The sequence below is a fragment of the Hibiscus syriacus genome, unplaced genomic scaffold (assembly GCF_006381635.1).
Source record: "Hibiscus syriacus cultivar Baekdansim isolate YM2019G1 unplaced genomic scaffold, ASM638163v2 tig00111779_pilon, whole genome shotgun sequence".
Lineage (NCBI taxonomy): Eukaryota > Viridiplantae > Streptophyta > Magnoliopsida > Malvales > Malvaceae > Hibiscus > Hibiscus syriacus.
The window spans coordinates 1,903,844-1,919,816 of record NW_024063176.1 but is presented as its reverse complement, the minus strand read 5'-3'; the positions used below and the strand labels follow the sequence as shown (position 1 = coordinate 1,919,816).

Genomic DNA, 15,973 nt, shown 5'->3' with positions numbered 1-15,973 from the left:
TTTAATTATGGTCTGCCCTGGTCCCTTGTTTATTGTTTTACTGACTGTTAACGCTTATTGACTGGCACCTGACAATGTGTATTTAATATTTTCAGGGGAATGTGCTTCATAAGCAAGGGAAGTTCAATAACGCCTCTGAGAAATATTTGCTTGTAAGGCAGTAATCTTATCCTTAGTCTTTTTCCAATTATGGGAACATTTTTTCTGTTTATTTTAAAATTTAATTTATTGTATTTTATTTGTATTTTTTTTCCGCATATTAATTAAAACCCTATTTGCCTTCTTCACAATCTCAGGCAAAGAAAAACCTTAAAGGACTTCCATCTGCGAAAGGAAAAACACTTCTACTGGCATGCTCTCTTAATCTCATGTCATGTTATTTGAAAACAAGGAAATATGATGAGTGTATAGAAGAAGGCTCTGAGGTATACTTCTCCTTTTATTATCATTCATATGGTACTATAGCTTTTGTCATAAGTCAAACCCACAAGTTGTCCCCCATCCCAAGATAATGGCATAAAATTATTTAATACCTACAGACTAGGCTGCTAATCATTAAACAAATAGATTAATAGTTCTCTAATTAGCATTTCGTTCTTTGTGATCTTCTATCTTCTATCTGGTTAAAATAATTATGTTTTTATTTACAGGTTTTGTCTTATGATGCAAAGAATGTTAAAGCTCTTTACCGAAGAGGTCAAGCATATAAAGAACTCAGCCAATTAGAAGTGAGTTCTTTGTGCATATGGATTTTGTCAATGGCTGCTGAATTGCATTTCTAGTACATTTTCAAATTTGGGAATACCCTCTTATGTTTTTGCTTTTGCTGATTAACCTTTTCTGAAATTATTAGGATGCCGTCTCAGACTTGAGAAAAGCAAACGAAGTTTCACCTGATGATGAAACAATCGCCAATGTCTTGAGGTATTAACACTTTTGAATTAAGATTTTGGAAACAGATCGTAAGTTTTCGTCTGCTGCATTCATTTATAAAGTTGGTTTATGCACCAATATCAGCCCATCATGACCATTGTTGGTTAGGATATGATAGAATATAGATGCATTGAGTTCGATTTTCTTTACTTTTGAAAAACAAAAAGCACTTGCGTTAAGATTCACCTGGTATGCTGCTTAGTATTAAATATTATTCATAAAAATTGATGAGAATGCACTAGTTGTTGAATGCTTTGTGGTGGTCAGTGATATCAACTTTCAATGCAGGGATGCTGAGGAAAGATTGGCTAGAGAAGGCAGTCATCAAGCACCTCGGGGTATGTTTCTCGCCCTCTATTTTGCATTTTCCTGTGGGGCTACTCGCTTTCTCTCTTTATTTCTCTTTGAAGTTTACATTTCTGTTTCTCCTTATTTTTCAGGAGTGGTAATTGAAGAAATAATTGAAGAAGCTGCAAGCATCTCTTCTTCTAATCTTCAAAGTCCATCTACTGAACCTTCGTTGAAACAACCACGAGAAAGTACTGGATTCTCTAAGAGTGAGAGTGTGAAAAATGTTGGGGACTTGAGAACCAATTCCGAGTGTCTGCAGGCTCTGAAGGAGGATCCAGAGTCGGTCAGGTTTGTTTCCATTATCACAAAACCTGATAAGTGATCTTCATTTGCTGAGTCTGGTAATATGGTATTCTGAGTCTGACTACTGATTGGATTATGCCCAAATATATAAGAATGGCAATGGGATTTCTCTCTCTTAGTTTCTCCTTGTTTCGACTCTGAATTCTAAGTAGCATTAATTTATAGTAATCGCATGATAGTTATGCTCATAATTCCAATTCCCTTTATTGTCCATACATGGTGAATAGACAATAGTATGAACATAAAATGGTTATTGCTGCTAGAAGCAAAACTTGGAAGATTCAAAGGAAACAAGCGTGGCATGTTTCACCCACATATCCAAACTCACTTCTCAACTCTTTTCTCCCTTACCTTTCCAAATGAAACTTCATGTTCTGTACTTTTGCAACCTTTTTGTGCTCTGTTATTAATTAGTTTAGAGGGTCTTAAAATTTTCAGTTCTCTTTTTTCCCAATTTTGATTAGCAGGTCATTTCAAAATTTCATTTCTAGTGCCGATCCTGACACCCTTTCTGCTATGAGTGGTGGTAAAGTTGGAGAGGTGTCACCAGACATGTTAAAGACTGCTTCAAATATGATCAGCAAGATGTCACCTGAAGAGCTACAAAGAATGGTTCAATTGGCTTCTTCATTTCATACAGAAAACCCATATACAGGTGGATTTAGATCTGGTTCCGCTCCTTCAAATGTGACACCTGACATGCTTAAAACTGCAACTGATATGATGACCAAGATTCCTCCAGAAGAGCTTCAGAAAATGTTTGAAATGGCAGCTTCTTTGAAAGGGAAAGAATCTATTCCGACAGCAACAGCTGTAAACAATAACAGGCTAGATTCAGATGCTGAAGTTAAATATCCCGAATCTCAGGCAGCATCTCTCACCAATGTTAATAGTGGTTTTGGTGAAACCGGGCCTTCTAGTTCTAGTTGTTTTCCGAATTCAAGGAGTGCTGAGTCAAGTTTTCCAACATCAACTGCTGATATACAAGAACAGATGAGAAACCAAATGAAAGATCCAGCTATGCGGCAGGTATGGCAAATATATTTTACAATTATGTCTTTGTTTTGTCTTTTTCTATTTTTCTAGAATAATTTCTTTTTTACTTTTTAATGTTTAAACTTAAATAGGCAATAGCTGATAGAATCAATTGCAATAGTTTCTTCATAAATAAATCTTGCATTACCCCTAGGCCGTGTCCGTTAATGTTTACTTTTGAACTGAGCAGATGTTCGCATCAATGATGAAAAACATGAGTCCAGACATGATGGCAAACATGGGCGAACAATTTGGATTGAAGCTTTCTCGGGAAGATGCTGCAAAAGCTCAACAAGCTATGTCATCTTTATCACCCGAGGACTTGGATAAAATGGTACATTTATTAAACTGCTTTTACATTTCATTTCTGTTTAGGACTTGGTAATGTATAAATGATAGAAAATTCATCATCATGTTGCTTTAAGCAGAAGTCTAATGGGTCTGAAATGTTCCATTGATTGAACTGTTGTTGATGTTTTGCTGAAATATTCTCCCCAAGGGTTCACATCCACACTTAGGTCCAGCACTTTACCCTTTCAAATCCGTACAAAAACGTTAATGTTTTGAACATACTTGTGTTGAACACATATTTTCCAGCACCAAGACCTAAGTCCGAGTAATATATGGTAGTAGTCCCTAGTAATTGCCTTTCTTTTTGACCACTCATCACCATCATCATCTTCTGTGCTAAGATAATTGATTTAGACGATTATGGTGGATTTTTCTGTCCTCTCATGTTAACATCTTTTCCATGAAACACTAACTTTTTCCGTTGGTAAATTGTGGCAGATGCGCTGGATGGATAGGATCCAGAGAGGAGCCGAAGGTGCGAAGAAAGCAAAGAACTGGTTGCTAGGGAAACCTGGTATGATTCTGGCAATATGCATGCTCATCTTGGCGGTGATTCTTCACAGGTTGGGTTTCATTGGTAGTTAGAAACAGAACCGATTTTCATTTCGTTCGTAACGGACCCCGGAAATTCTACTTCTAATCAAGTTAGTGTTGGAAACTGGCTTGCTTCTTTGGTTGCAAGTAGACTTGGGCAATTCATGTTTCGTCGCGTGTTTATGGTTTTTCTTTCTCGTGTCATAATCGTGTTTAAGATATATATTTATACAAATTTTGATACTTTAATAATTTGTATTATGTAGATTTTAACACGATCTTGTGTTCATATCGTGTTTTAGTAACTTTTCGTCTAGTGTTCGAAATTGTCGGGTTTAGTTGTTAGATGGTAAGAGTCATTTCAAGCAATATGCTATCTGAGTTAGGATCCACCAATCCATTATTTTTTTAATCAAGCAATACATTTATCATTACTATTCCTATGCTTATGGATAGGTTGATCATTGAAGTTAATTTATCTTAGCAGATGTTTTAGAGGCATTAATAGTTGGGTTAAATATATATTCTCCAAAATTATCAGTTTATTTTCATTTTGGTATCTAAAGTTGCAAATTGTTGTATCAGTTAATGTTAACTTTTACAGATTTGGCGGTTTTAACATGTGTGATTTGGCATTTTCCCTATATGTTATAATCTCATTTATGGTTGAATTATAATGTCATTATTGAGGATGGGTATAGGTCGAGTTGAGTTGGATTTTTAATCGATCAGAACTCAATTCGAGAATTCTATTTGCCATCTAGCCTGACTCATGTTTAAGGAGGTTCTATCCGACGAAGAAATTTAACACAACTTTTTAGATAAAATTTTGTACTTATTTTGATTCAATCATATATATATATATATATATATATATATATATATATATATATATATATTTTTTATTAGGTTCGATCTAAATATATGGGATAATTAAGTTATTTTCTTGGGTCATATATGTTTCTGTCATGCACGAGAGAGAAGGCAGAGAAGAAGAAGTTAGACTCGAAGAAAGTAATTTGGGAATTACTAAGAAAGGGTTAGGGATTGAGAGTAAATCAATTGGGAAATTTAGGGATTGGATGAAAGAGGAGAGTGTACGTAGGAAGCAAGTGATTATTAAAACAATAGATATAAAAAGGGAAGTCCATTACCTATCCAACAAGAACAGGCATGCAATCCAGCCAACAGCCCAAATGAGGAAAATATTTAGTTCTTATCTGTAGGGAATATGTTAGAAGTTAGTTATACAGCTGTCACTTTCACAATTGCCATAGTACATTGTAATGCAAATAAAATCGTGTACTGGGGAAGAAAGAAATCACCTGATGAATGAATGAAATTCTGATTTCTGAAATCTCTATGCTTTTCTTCTTCTAAAACCTTTATTCCTTCGATTTTTCCTTCTCTATTCTCCTCAGTTCATAACAAATTGGTATACAGAGCCATCACTCTTGGCAATCAACGCTTGAGTATGCCAAAAAGAAACCAAACAATGCCAGAAAATCCTGATCTTTCTGCCATACGAAAACAACTTGAAGATTTAACAGCTTTGATGAAGCAATCACAGGATGAAACTAATCCTCCTAAATGGTGGAAAAAGCAGGAAAGCAGATTGAGTACGTTGGAATCTAAACTGGAAACAAATCAAAGATATGTGGAGCAGATCTTACATATTCTGAATGATAAAAAGAGTGAGCAAAAGCAAATTAATGGGGACTGTTTTACTCAACTACAGGAACAACAAATTCATGGGGAGAAAGGAATGGGTCAACTTTCACTGGGTGAGTCTAAACCCATTTTCCTCACTCCTAAAAGGATGTTATCGGTGGCAATAGAAGGCACATATAACGTTTCTCAAATGTTCGATAAAATGTCAGCAAGTGTAGCTAGTGTTGTATTTCCATCTATCACCAGCACCATGAAAGCTAATTCACGGCTGCAACAGAACGTCAGTCTGGTTGGATACACCAAACTGATTTCGCGAGAAAATCGACTGCATCAGAACGTCAGTCTGGTTGGATACACCAAACTAATTTCGCGAGAAAATCAAGAATTGCCTATGTCGGTTCAAGTTGCTACCTTTCAACCATTTGTCGTGGATTTATCCAGACTCTTGGAGGGCGAGACTCAAATGGTTATAAACTCACAAAAACAATTAGTTGATTTTCCTTCAAAGGCAAAGGTGGTTTATTTTCTACAGTGTCAAACAACTGGTAACTCAAATAAGCTGAATTCTATAGTTCAATCCATGCTTAGAGAAATTTATTTCATGATGTTTATGACGACCAATGAACATATTTCGACCCTTGATCCTTATGTGTTTAGACTTTTGTGGATGGGACGGAGTATAATTTATTTGGTTAGGAATTGGAGTGTGAATCAAAGGTTGCACCTTACGCTTTCTATTCTGTTGAAGTTGGGTATACCGAGCATTTTCAGTGGTCTCCTAAAATTATTTCATGACTCCAAGAATGCACTGGGTAGTCTCTGTTTTGGCATAGATTGTTTTCATGCATGGTGCAACTTGAAAGTCAATGGGACTAGGAAGAAACTAAGTAGTCCTAAAGGTCAGGGGAACAACAAATTAAATTTCATCCGTGCATAATCCGAACATTAAAGAGAAAAGGTTTTCTTGTTATTTATATGTCTGTTGGGCATGAACAGATTGTGGTAACTTATTTAGGTGGATATAGGTATATTGTTGGCTATAATTTTGAAAGAATGAGAAGTTCTATCCATCATTCCAAGTCTGAAAGTGGGCCGTTGGGTACAGGCGACAATTCTTTTGTTGCAAAGAAGAATAATGTTGTGAGTTATGAGGTGGAAAAGGGTAAAAGAGTGGACTGCAGAAGCAAGGAAAAGAATGAAAAGGTTGTCTCTGGTCGAGTCACTAGATCAAGAAGTTCTGCTCAACCTTCCATGTCTATGAGTGGGCTTTCAGGTGCAGGCAACACTTCTACTATTTCTAAATAGGATGGTACGGTACCAGCAGAATCCATCTGCAAATCAAGACAACAGCTTGATGTTCATGAGTTATTGGAGTCAAAATTTGTCAGACCTGTTTATAATATTGTATATTGTGGTGTGAAAATTGAAGAAAGAGGACAATGCCGGAGCAAATCAAGGAGTGAAGATGTTTTCACAAGGTCAAGAAGTTATGTTCAATCTCCAAAATTTGAGAATAGTTCAACAGGTGCATAAAAAAGTTCTACTGTTGCAAAGCAGGATAATATTGTGCTAACAGAATCCATTAAAAAAATCAGGACTAGAGCATGTTGTTGTTGTTGAGTTATTGCAATCTGTCAAACTAATTGATGATGATGTAACATGTATGGTAGAAAAGTAAGAAAAAGGTCGATTTCAGAGCAAGGATCATCTGAAGGAGAGGGGAATTTGTAGTGTTGGAAACTATACACGGTATAGTGCAAATATCATGTTAAGTGGGTTGGTGGCAGATAAGAAAATTATGTTTACTCATCTAATGGAATATGAGGGTGTATTACGTTGGACTATTATGGATTCAAAGATATACTATAGGGAGGAAGAATATTCTAGTTGCTATGAAGGATCAACTCTCCTTAGTTGGTATGGAGAAATTATTGACAGAACAATCATTCTCATCAATGCGGTTAATGCTAAAACTTATGAGGTTACTGATGCAGATTATAACAGTCCTCTGTTATTTGGGTACACATCGGTTCGATCAGATTCAGCTGCTGGAGAACTTAGATTGTCTGAATCAATTGAAATTTTTTTCCTTAAACTTCAAATGGTAGAGATGCTTGCTCTTATCGGAAAAGAAATAGAAGGTGGTGAACTAAATATTGTTGAAGTGATTCCAAAAGTTGAAACCCAACAGTGGGTTTGGGGCAAATATAAGAAAGATGTGGGGTGGTCACAATGGAAACTTGGTGAACTACAAATCTTTGAACGATTATTGTTCCAGTTTCAATACTAGTCAGAATTTAATCTTTTGGAGTGCTCTAATCTTGCAGCTGCCAATCCACGACCCATGCTTAGCTATTGGGTTTCTACCTCTTTATTATGTTGGTCTTCGAGTTAGGCAACTTGTTATATTGAAACGGAGAAATGAGAGCCCAAAAGATATAGGGAAGAACAAAGTTTCACAAAACAATCATGGGGTGTTGTATGAAGTGAATGTGAATTTCGATAAATCACCTACTCTGCTATGGTGTTTAGAATTCACAGTGCATAAGGTCCCAGATATATTGCAGAACAAAATTAAACAACATGCTGATAAAAATCGAAGTGAACGACAATTTCAAATTGGAGAAGAAGTATACCTAAGATTGCAATCTTTCTGCCAGAATTTACTCGTACGAAGGATGAACTTGAACTCAAATCACGATACTTGGGAAGCTCATACCAGCCTCATGTCTCGGTTTTCAAGTTTCGATCCTTGAGGACAAGGATCTACTCGTGGAGGGGGTAATGTCATGCACGAGAGAGAAGGCAGAGAAGAAGAAGTTAGACTCGAAGAAAGTAATTTGGGAATTACTAAGGGAGGGTTAGAGATTGAGAGTAAATCAATTGGGAAATTTAGGGATTGGATGAAAGAGGAGAGTGCACGTGGGAAGCAAGTGATTATTAAAACAATAGATATAAAAAGGGAAGTCCATTACCTATGCAGCAAGAACCGGCCTGCAATCCAGCCAACAACCCAAAGGAGGAAAATATTTAGTTCTTATCTGTAGGGAATCTGTTAGAAGTTAGTTATACAACTGTCACTTTCACAATTGCCATAGTACATTGTAATGCAAATAAAACCGTGTACTGGGGAAGAAAGAAATCACCTGATGAATGAATGAAATTCTGATTTATGAAATATCTATGCTTTTCTTCTTCTAAAACCTTTATTCCTTCGATTTTTCCTTCTCTATTCTCCTCAGTTCATAACAGTTTCATCTTAAATCTGAATCTCATTCGAATTTGATTAGAACCAATTTGATATTATAATAAAAAAAACTCAAATTCTATAAAGTTAAACTGAATCAAAATTCATTGCGTTCAGAACTCGTGTCCACTTTAATAATTATATGTTGAAATAGTCAATTTCATACGTCTTATTAATAAATGAGTGTAGTTTATTTTATAAATGTATTTATGTTCACTATAGTATTTGAGTTTGATGAATTTTATAAATATAATACTTAAATATAATATTTTTTGGGTAAACTACACGGATAGTTCTTTATGTTTTCGATCTATCAGATTTTGGTCATCACTAAAAAAAAGAATGATTTTGGCCCTTCATGTTATTATTTCTGTAACATCCCAAACTAGAGGTTAGTGGCTAAATTGTAAAGTTTAAGAATTTGATGAATTAAGTAGAAGAATGAAATAATTCAATGATTTATTTGGAAATAAGTCCTAAAAGTTGTTAGTAATTATTAAAGTAGATGAAGGGCAAAATGGTCATTGAATAAAGATAATATTAAATATTAATAAATGGGTATTATAATACATGATCTTCATCTTCTCTCAAACGTGAAGAGCCAAGCTTGCAAAGGTGAGTTTCTTTGTTAGTTGATTATTTGCTAAATTTATGGTTGGGTTTTGATCATTAGATAATAACTAAGCTTAAGGAAAGCTTAGGTTATCTTAAGATTGAAAGATAAAGAAGTTATGAAAGATTAAAGAAAATGGGTTTTTAAAGGAAATTTTGGAAAAGAGTTAATAAGAGATTTTTAAGATGGAATTTGACTTGTCATCAAGAAGAATAAGAGATTTATGAAGTTAGAAAAGATTTATAACAAATTTGAAAGTTTAGTAAGATTCTTAATTTTAAGAATCTTGATGAAATATAGAAGATAAATATGATTTATATGGACATAAGTTGGTTTCAATAATGATAGTTGAGTTTAAAGACATAATAGGGGATTAAAATAGAAGAATTGAATGAAGAATTGATGAATTTCGGGCTTGAAATACAATTTCTGGACAAGGTGCATCGATGCACATTCATAAGTGCATCGATGCATTCCTTTAAAAGAAGAACATCGAATGCCTTTGATGCATCGATGCATAGATAATGCATCGATGCATAGATAATGCATCGATGCATCCTTTTAAAATAAAAACATCGAATGCATTTTATGCACCGATGCACAAGTAGTGCATCGATGCATACCTTCATTGAAAGAGGAAATTGGCTTTTCTCTTAGCCTAAGAAGTGACAGTTTAGAATATATCAATTGGAATATTGATATGAATCTGTGTATTGTTATGTAGAGATAGAAAGTGATCCGTTTCGGGACAATTGAGGAATTAGAATCGAATCAAAGCAAAGCTAAGGTGAGTGCAATTTATTTTGTACTTATTTTATTGAATTAACATTGGCTTGAGATGAGCCAGTGATGGAGTTACTATGGTAAGAAGTAATTTCTAAATTGTTATGTGATTACCATGTTTGCATTAATACATAGAAATAGATGGATGCTATGTTATATGATTTATATGCTTAAGTGAAAATGCAACATATGATATATGTTATTTGACATGACATGCATGGTTACATGAAAGAAAGCTATGTGACTACATGTATATGTGAAAGAAGCTATAAGCTTATATGCACATGTGATATATGTGATATGAATTACATGAAATGATTTACATGAATACATGTATATACATAATACATGTGATATGATATGAGATATATAGTTACACATACATGTGGTATGTGACAGAAGAGAAAGAACAAGTGATACAAAATGTATAAATAAATGCCCATAATATATGATACGAGAGCCATAGGTATAGTTGGCATGCCAAGAGTCGAGGGTTTACCTATGTTGAAAGGTTGCCGAGGATCTTTATGACCTCTGGATAGTTACCGGGGTTCTTTGTAACCTCTGGACAGGTCCTTCGGGACGAATACTGAACGAATGTTCGGTGCCCCATGAGGGAATTTATACGAGCTGTGGTGACAGCATTAGTGCACAACCTCAATGTACTCACATACCTCTATTCTCAATAATATACATGGGCAATGAAATTAAAAGACAAATGAAAGTGAAAGTGATACAAGAAGGTAAGTTGCATGTGTGCATGACCTGATTGTATATTGTTATCATACAATAGATTCATGCATATTGATATGTCGTGATTCAATAATATGAATGCACATACATGAATTATATGATGTTATGTGTGTTTCTGGGTATAGTGATATATGTGTTATATGATGAGTATATGGTAAGTGGAAAGGATTATTGATAGTGTTTGCATATGTATGCCTTTTATTTATATGAAATGATATATGGTTATATTATATGTTTTATATGCCTCACTAAGTCTATGACTTAGCGTGTAAGTGATTTACACGTAGGTACCAAGAACGAGAAGTGAAAGAATAGAAGTGGCAAAGACAGTATCACTACTAAAAGATCAGATCAGAAGTATTTGACAAAGTACGTATTTGGTTATGTATAAAGTGTTGACATGTAATAAGTCATTAAGTACGAGCACTCTGATAAAGTCTGTATTTTGTTTTAAAAAAAGTTTTAAATTTCCCGGGATTTTTCTTAAGAGTCAAGGTTTGAAAAGTCAATGTGACACATCGGACTCGCATCCGGGTCGGGTACGGGTTGGGGTGTTACATTTAATGGTATCAGAGCTACGGTTTAGCCGATTCTAGGCTAAAAACGAAGTCAAAAGTGTTTTAAAAAGTATACATGCCAACGAAATAGTGAAAACTTCTGATCTGATAGAAAGTAAGTATATTGTTTTGCTAATAGAATGATATGATTGTATTTTATTAGATGTCTGGACAAGTCAACTACCGAGACGTAGCGGGAAATGATAGATTAGCTGAAGGTAGTAATTCACCTGCCCTGGCCAGGCAAGGTGAAGGACAAACACTTTCTGGAGTGCCTGTGCAAGACCAAGACGTTTTCTTTAGAACGTTAGACGCGGTGTTGATGCGTTTCCAATCTCCTGCTCCTTCCACTCCAAGAAGGAATATAGCAAAAGATTTAAAAGGATTAGGAGCTCCTGAATTCAAAGGTGAAGTTGAGGAGACTCCTGTTGAAGCGGACTTTTGGCTCAATGACGTAAAGATTATGCTAGATGGACTTCATTGTTCTGATATGGAAAAGTTAGACGGAGTAGTCTCCTTGCTTCGTGGACAAGAGAGAATATGGTGGACGAACATTACTCTAAGAATGACAAGTGAACAAGTGACCTGGTTCTTGTTTTTAGAAGAGTTCAAACACAAGTATATAAGAGACCAGTTCATCAAACAAATGAAACAAGAATTCTTGAATCTGAAGCAATTGGATCACACTATATATGAATATGAGTGTGAATTCAATAAGTTGAGTCATTTTGCGGCTGAGTTAGTTCCAACAGAAAAAGATGCATGCGAATGGTTTGTGGAGGGCTTACGCCCGAGATTAAAGGAGATGTTGATTGTGTTAAATCTGTCCTCGTTTCAAGAGGTAGTGAATCGTGCAAAAGCTCTTGAAAGAGCTCAGAATGAACGTTATGGGGATCAAAGAGTTCAATCTTTTAAAAGAACGGGGCCTTCATCGAGTTTAGTATCAACCAAAAGAAGTAGAGATTCTGGTTTTCGATCTCAAGCACGGTCAGAGTCGATGACATCCTCCGCTAGAGGATCAAGTCAGATGAGAGATAGACAGACTCAATTTGTAGAGTCTGGTGATAGAAGAGCACAATTGAGACATTGTCAGAATTGTGGAAGATATCATGGTGGGATGTGTAGAATTAAATCTGGAGCTTGTTTCCGATGTGGGGAAATAGGACATTTCATGAGAGATTGTCCATTGAAGGACAGAGAGCTTGCACAATCGGAACGATATGTTTTGATGTCTCAAAGAGGTAGGGGTAGAGGTAGAGAAAGAAATCAAACAGAATCTTCTACTCAACAGGAGATGCGCTCCACTGCTAGAATATGTAATCTTAATGATAATGAAGACTGTGAGGACCCAGAATTATTAGCAGGTATTTTTCGGTTGTATAGTAAATGCGTTATGATATTGGTTGATTTAGGCTAGCATAATTACATTTGAACAGTAAATTGATGAGAGAAGTACTAATTTTAGTTATAAGTTAATTGTAGTAGTTTTATTGATATAAACCCATTAAGGTATAGTGTTCAGGTAAATAAGATTTATGGTTACTTGAGTGGATTAAATAGCGTATGAGAACATGAGAAAATATATGGTTTAGTTATGCTATAAGGAAATCTTGATAATGAGGAATAAATAGAGAAAGATATGAGAATGATAGAGTTTAAAGAATCAAGTAAGATAAGTGTTATAAGTGGTGTTAGATTGTTTATAGCATGAGTGAAAGAGATATGTATTGAGTAATAAAAGAGGACTGTATATAAGGATTGCTTCATATTGTTATAAAGTGAAAATTCGAGGACGAATTTTCTTAAGGAGGGGAGAATTGTAACATCCCAAACTAGGGGTTAGTGGCTAAATTGTAAAGTTTAAGAATTTGATGAATTAAGTAGAAGAATGGAATAATTCAATGATTTATTTAGAAATAATTCCTAAAAGTTGTTAGTAATTATTAAAGTAGATGAAGGGCAAAATGGTCATTGAACAAAGATAATATTAAATATTAATAAATGGGTATTATAATACATGAGATGTATGATTGAAGAGATAAGTTTTAGACTTATCTTCCATCTTCATCTTCTCTCAAACGTGAAGAGCCAAGCTTGCAAAGGTGAGTTTCTTTGTTAGTTGATTATTTGCTAAATTTATGGTTGGGTTTTGATCATTAGATAATAACTAAGCTTAAGGAAAGCTTAGGTTATCTTAAGATTGAAAGATAAAGAAGTTATGAAAGATTAAAGAAAATGGGTTTTTAAAGGAAATTTTGGAAAAGAGTTAATAAGAGATTTTTAAGATGGAATTTGACTTGTCATCAAGAAGAATAAGAGATTTATGAAGTTAGAAAAGATTTATAACAAATTTGAAAGTTTAGTAAGATTCTTAATTTTAAGAATCTTGATGAAATATAGAAGATAAATATGATTTATATGGACATAAGTTGGTTTCAATAATGATAGTTGAGTTTAAATACATAATAGGGGATTAAAATAAAAGAATTGAATGAAAAATTGATGAATTTCGGGCTTGAAATACAATTTCTGGACAAGGTGCATCGATGCACATTCATAAGTGCATCGATGCATTCCTTTAAAAGAATAACATCGAATGCCTTTGATGCATCGATGCATAGATAATGCATCGATGCATCCTTTTAAAATAAAAACATCGAATGCATTTTATGCACCGATGCACAAGTAGTGCATCGATGCATACCTTCATTGAAAGAGGAAATTGGCTTTTCTCTTAGCCTAAGAAGTGACAGTTTAGAATATATCAATTGGAATATTGATATGAATCTGTGTATTGTTATGTAGAGATAGAAAGTGATCCGTTTCGGGACAATTGAGGAATTAGAATCGAATCAAAACAAAGCTAAGGTGAGTGCAATTTATTTTGTACTTATTTTATTGAATTAACATTGGCTTGTGATGAGCCAGTGATGGAGTTACTATGGTAAGAAGTAACTTCTAAATTGTTATGTGATTACCATGTATGCATTAATACATAGAAATAGATGGATGCTATGTTATATGATTTATATGCTTAAGTGAAAATGCAACATATGATATATGTTATTTGACATGACATGCATGGTTACATGAAAGAAAGCTATGTGACTACATGTATATGTGAAAGATGCTATAAGCTTATATGCACATGTGATATATGTGATATGAATTACATGAAATGATTTACATGAATACATGTATATATATAATACATGTGATATGATATGAGATATATGGTTACACATACATGTGGTATGTGACAGAAGAGAAAGAACAAGTGATACGAAATGTATAAATAAATGCCCATAGTATATGATACGAGAGCTATAGGTATAGTTGGCATGCCAAGAGTCGAGGGTTTACCTATGTTGAAAGGAACATATGGATAGTTGCCGAGGATCTTTATGACCTCTGGATAGTTACCGGGGTTCTTTGTAACCTCTGGACAGGTCCTTCGGGACGAATACTGAACGAATGTTCGGTGCCCCATGAGGGAATTTATACGAGCTGTGGTGACAGCATTAGTGCACAACCTCAATGTACTCACATACCTCTATTCTCAATAATATACATGGGCAATGAAATTGAAAGACAAATGAAAGTGAAAGTGATACAAGAAGGTAAGTTGCATGTGTGCATGACCTGATTGTATATTGTTATCATACAATAGATTCATGCATATTGATATGTCGTGATTCAATGATATGAATGCACATACATGAATTATATGATGTTATGTGTGTTTCTGGGTATAGTGATATATGTGTTATATGATGAGTATATGGTAAGTGGAAAGGATTATTGATAGTGTTTGCATATGTATGTCTTTTATTTATATGAAATGATATATGGTTATATTATATGTTTTATATGCCTCACTAAGTCTATGACTTAGCGTGTAAGTGATTTACACGTAGGTACCAAGAACGAGAAGTGAAAGAATAGAAGTGACAAAGACAGTATCACTACTAAAAGATCAGATCAGAAGTATTTGACAAAGTACGTATTTGGTTATGTATAAAGTGTTGGCATGTAATAAGTCATTAAGTACGAGCACTCTGATAAAGTCTGTATTTTGTTTTAAAAAAAGTTTTAAATTTCCCGGGATTTTTCTTAAGAGTCAAGGTTTGAAAAGTCAATATGACACGTCGGACTCGTATCCGGGTCGGGTACGGGTTGGGGTGTTACAGTTTCGTTCGCTTTTAATCCCTTAGTCGTTAACTCTCTTTAACTCATTAACGAAAGTCTAAGTTGACAATTAATGAATTAAAAGAAAATCCTTGTGTTTTCTTTCTTCTTCTTGTTCACTCCAATGACATCATGCATGGCCGACGGAAAAGTGAGATATCGATAGTTTTTGATACTCGCAGACTTGTTGTGTTGGATATAGTCGACACCATGAGGCGTTGGTTATGGCAGAGGTGAGTGATAGAAGGCCATTTGGCAGTGTGAAGGTGGGGTGTATTGTAATCATCAGCCTCATTGTTGGAATCCGTTTCTTTGTTTAACCTACCTAACTAAAGTATTGCTGCGTATGATCCTTTCAACGTTGTATTTGGTGATTGCAGCAATGTCATAAGATTCGGCTGCTGATGATGTCTACACACAAATGAAATGGAATCTTCATTAAATCATACAAATTATAGTATAAAAAATGAAGTCCAATTACATTAGCAGAGATAAAACCGTGTCAAAACATTGACACCCTTCAAAGAAATATAATTAATTTTATTTGAATTTTAAATTTTAAATTAATTCAAATTCAATGGCTGAGATCATAGAAAAAGTTGAGATTTTGAGAGATTTTTGTTGATTTTTCTCATTACATTTTTACCTAAATGC

The 15,973-nt window shown here is 34.5% G+C and overlaps 1 protein-coding gene across 1 annotated transcript; it reads left to right on the top strand.

Annotated features, from left to right (window-relative positions):
- Positions 1 to 89: 89 nt before the first annotated feature.
- Positions 90 to 3,558, top strand: LOC120170406 (outer envelope protein 61-like; the record flags this gene model as incomplete). The annotated part of the gene is made up of 9 exons (XM_039178340.1): positions 90 to 152; positions 297 to 425; positions 651 to 728; positions 854 to 924; positions 1,222 to 1,271; positions 1,374 to 1,572; positions 2,055 to 2,616; positions 2,813 to 2,956; positions 3,412 to 3,558. Coding segments are annotated over 9 exons (1,443 nt in total), but the record flags the coding sequence as incomplete, so codon positions are not given.
- Between the last annotated feature and the right edge of the window lie 12,415 nt (positions 3,559 to 15,973).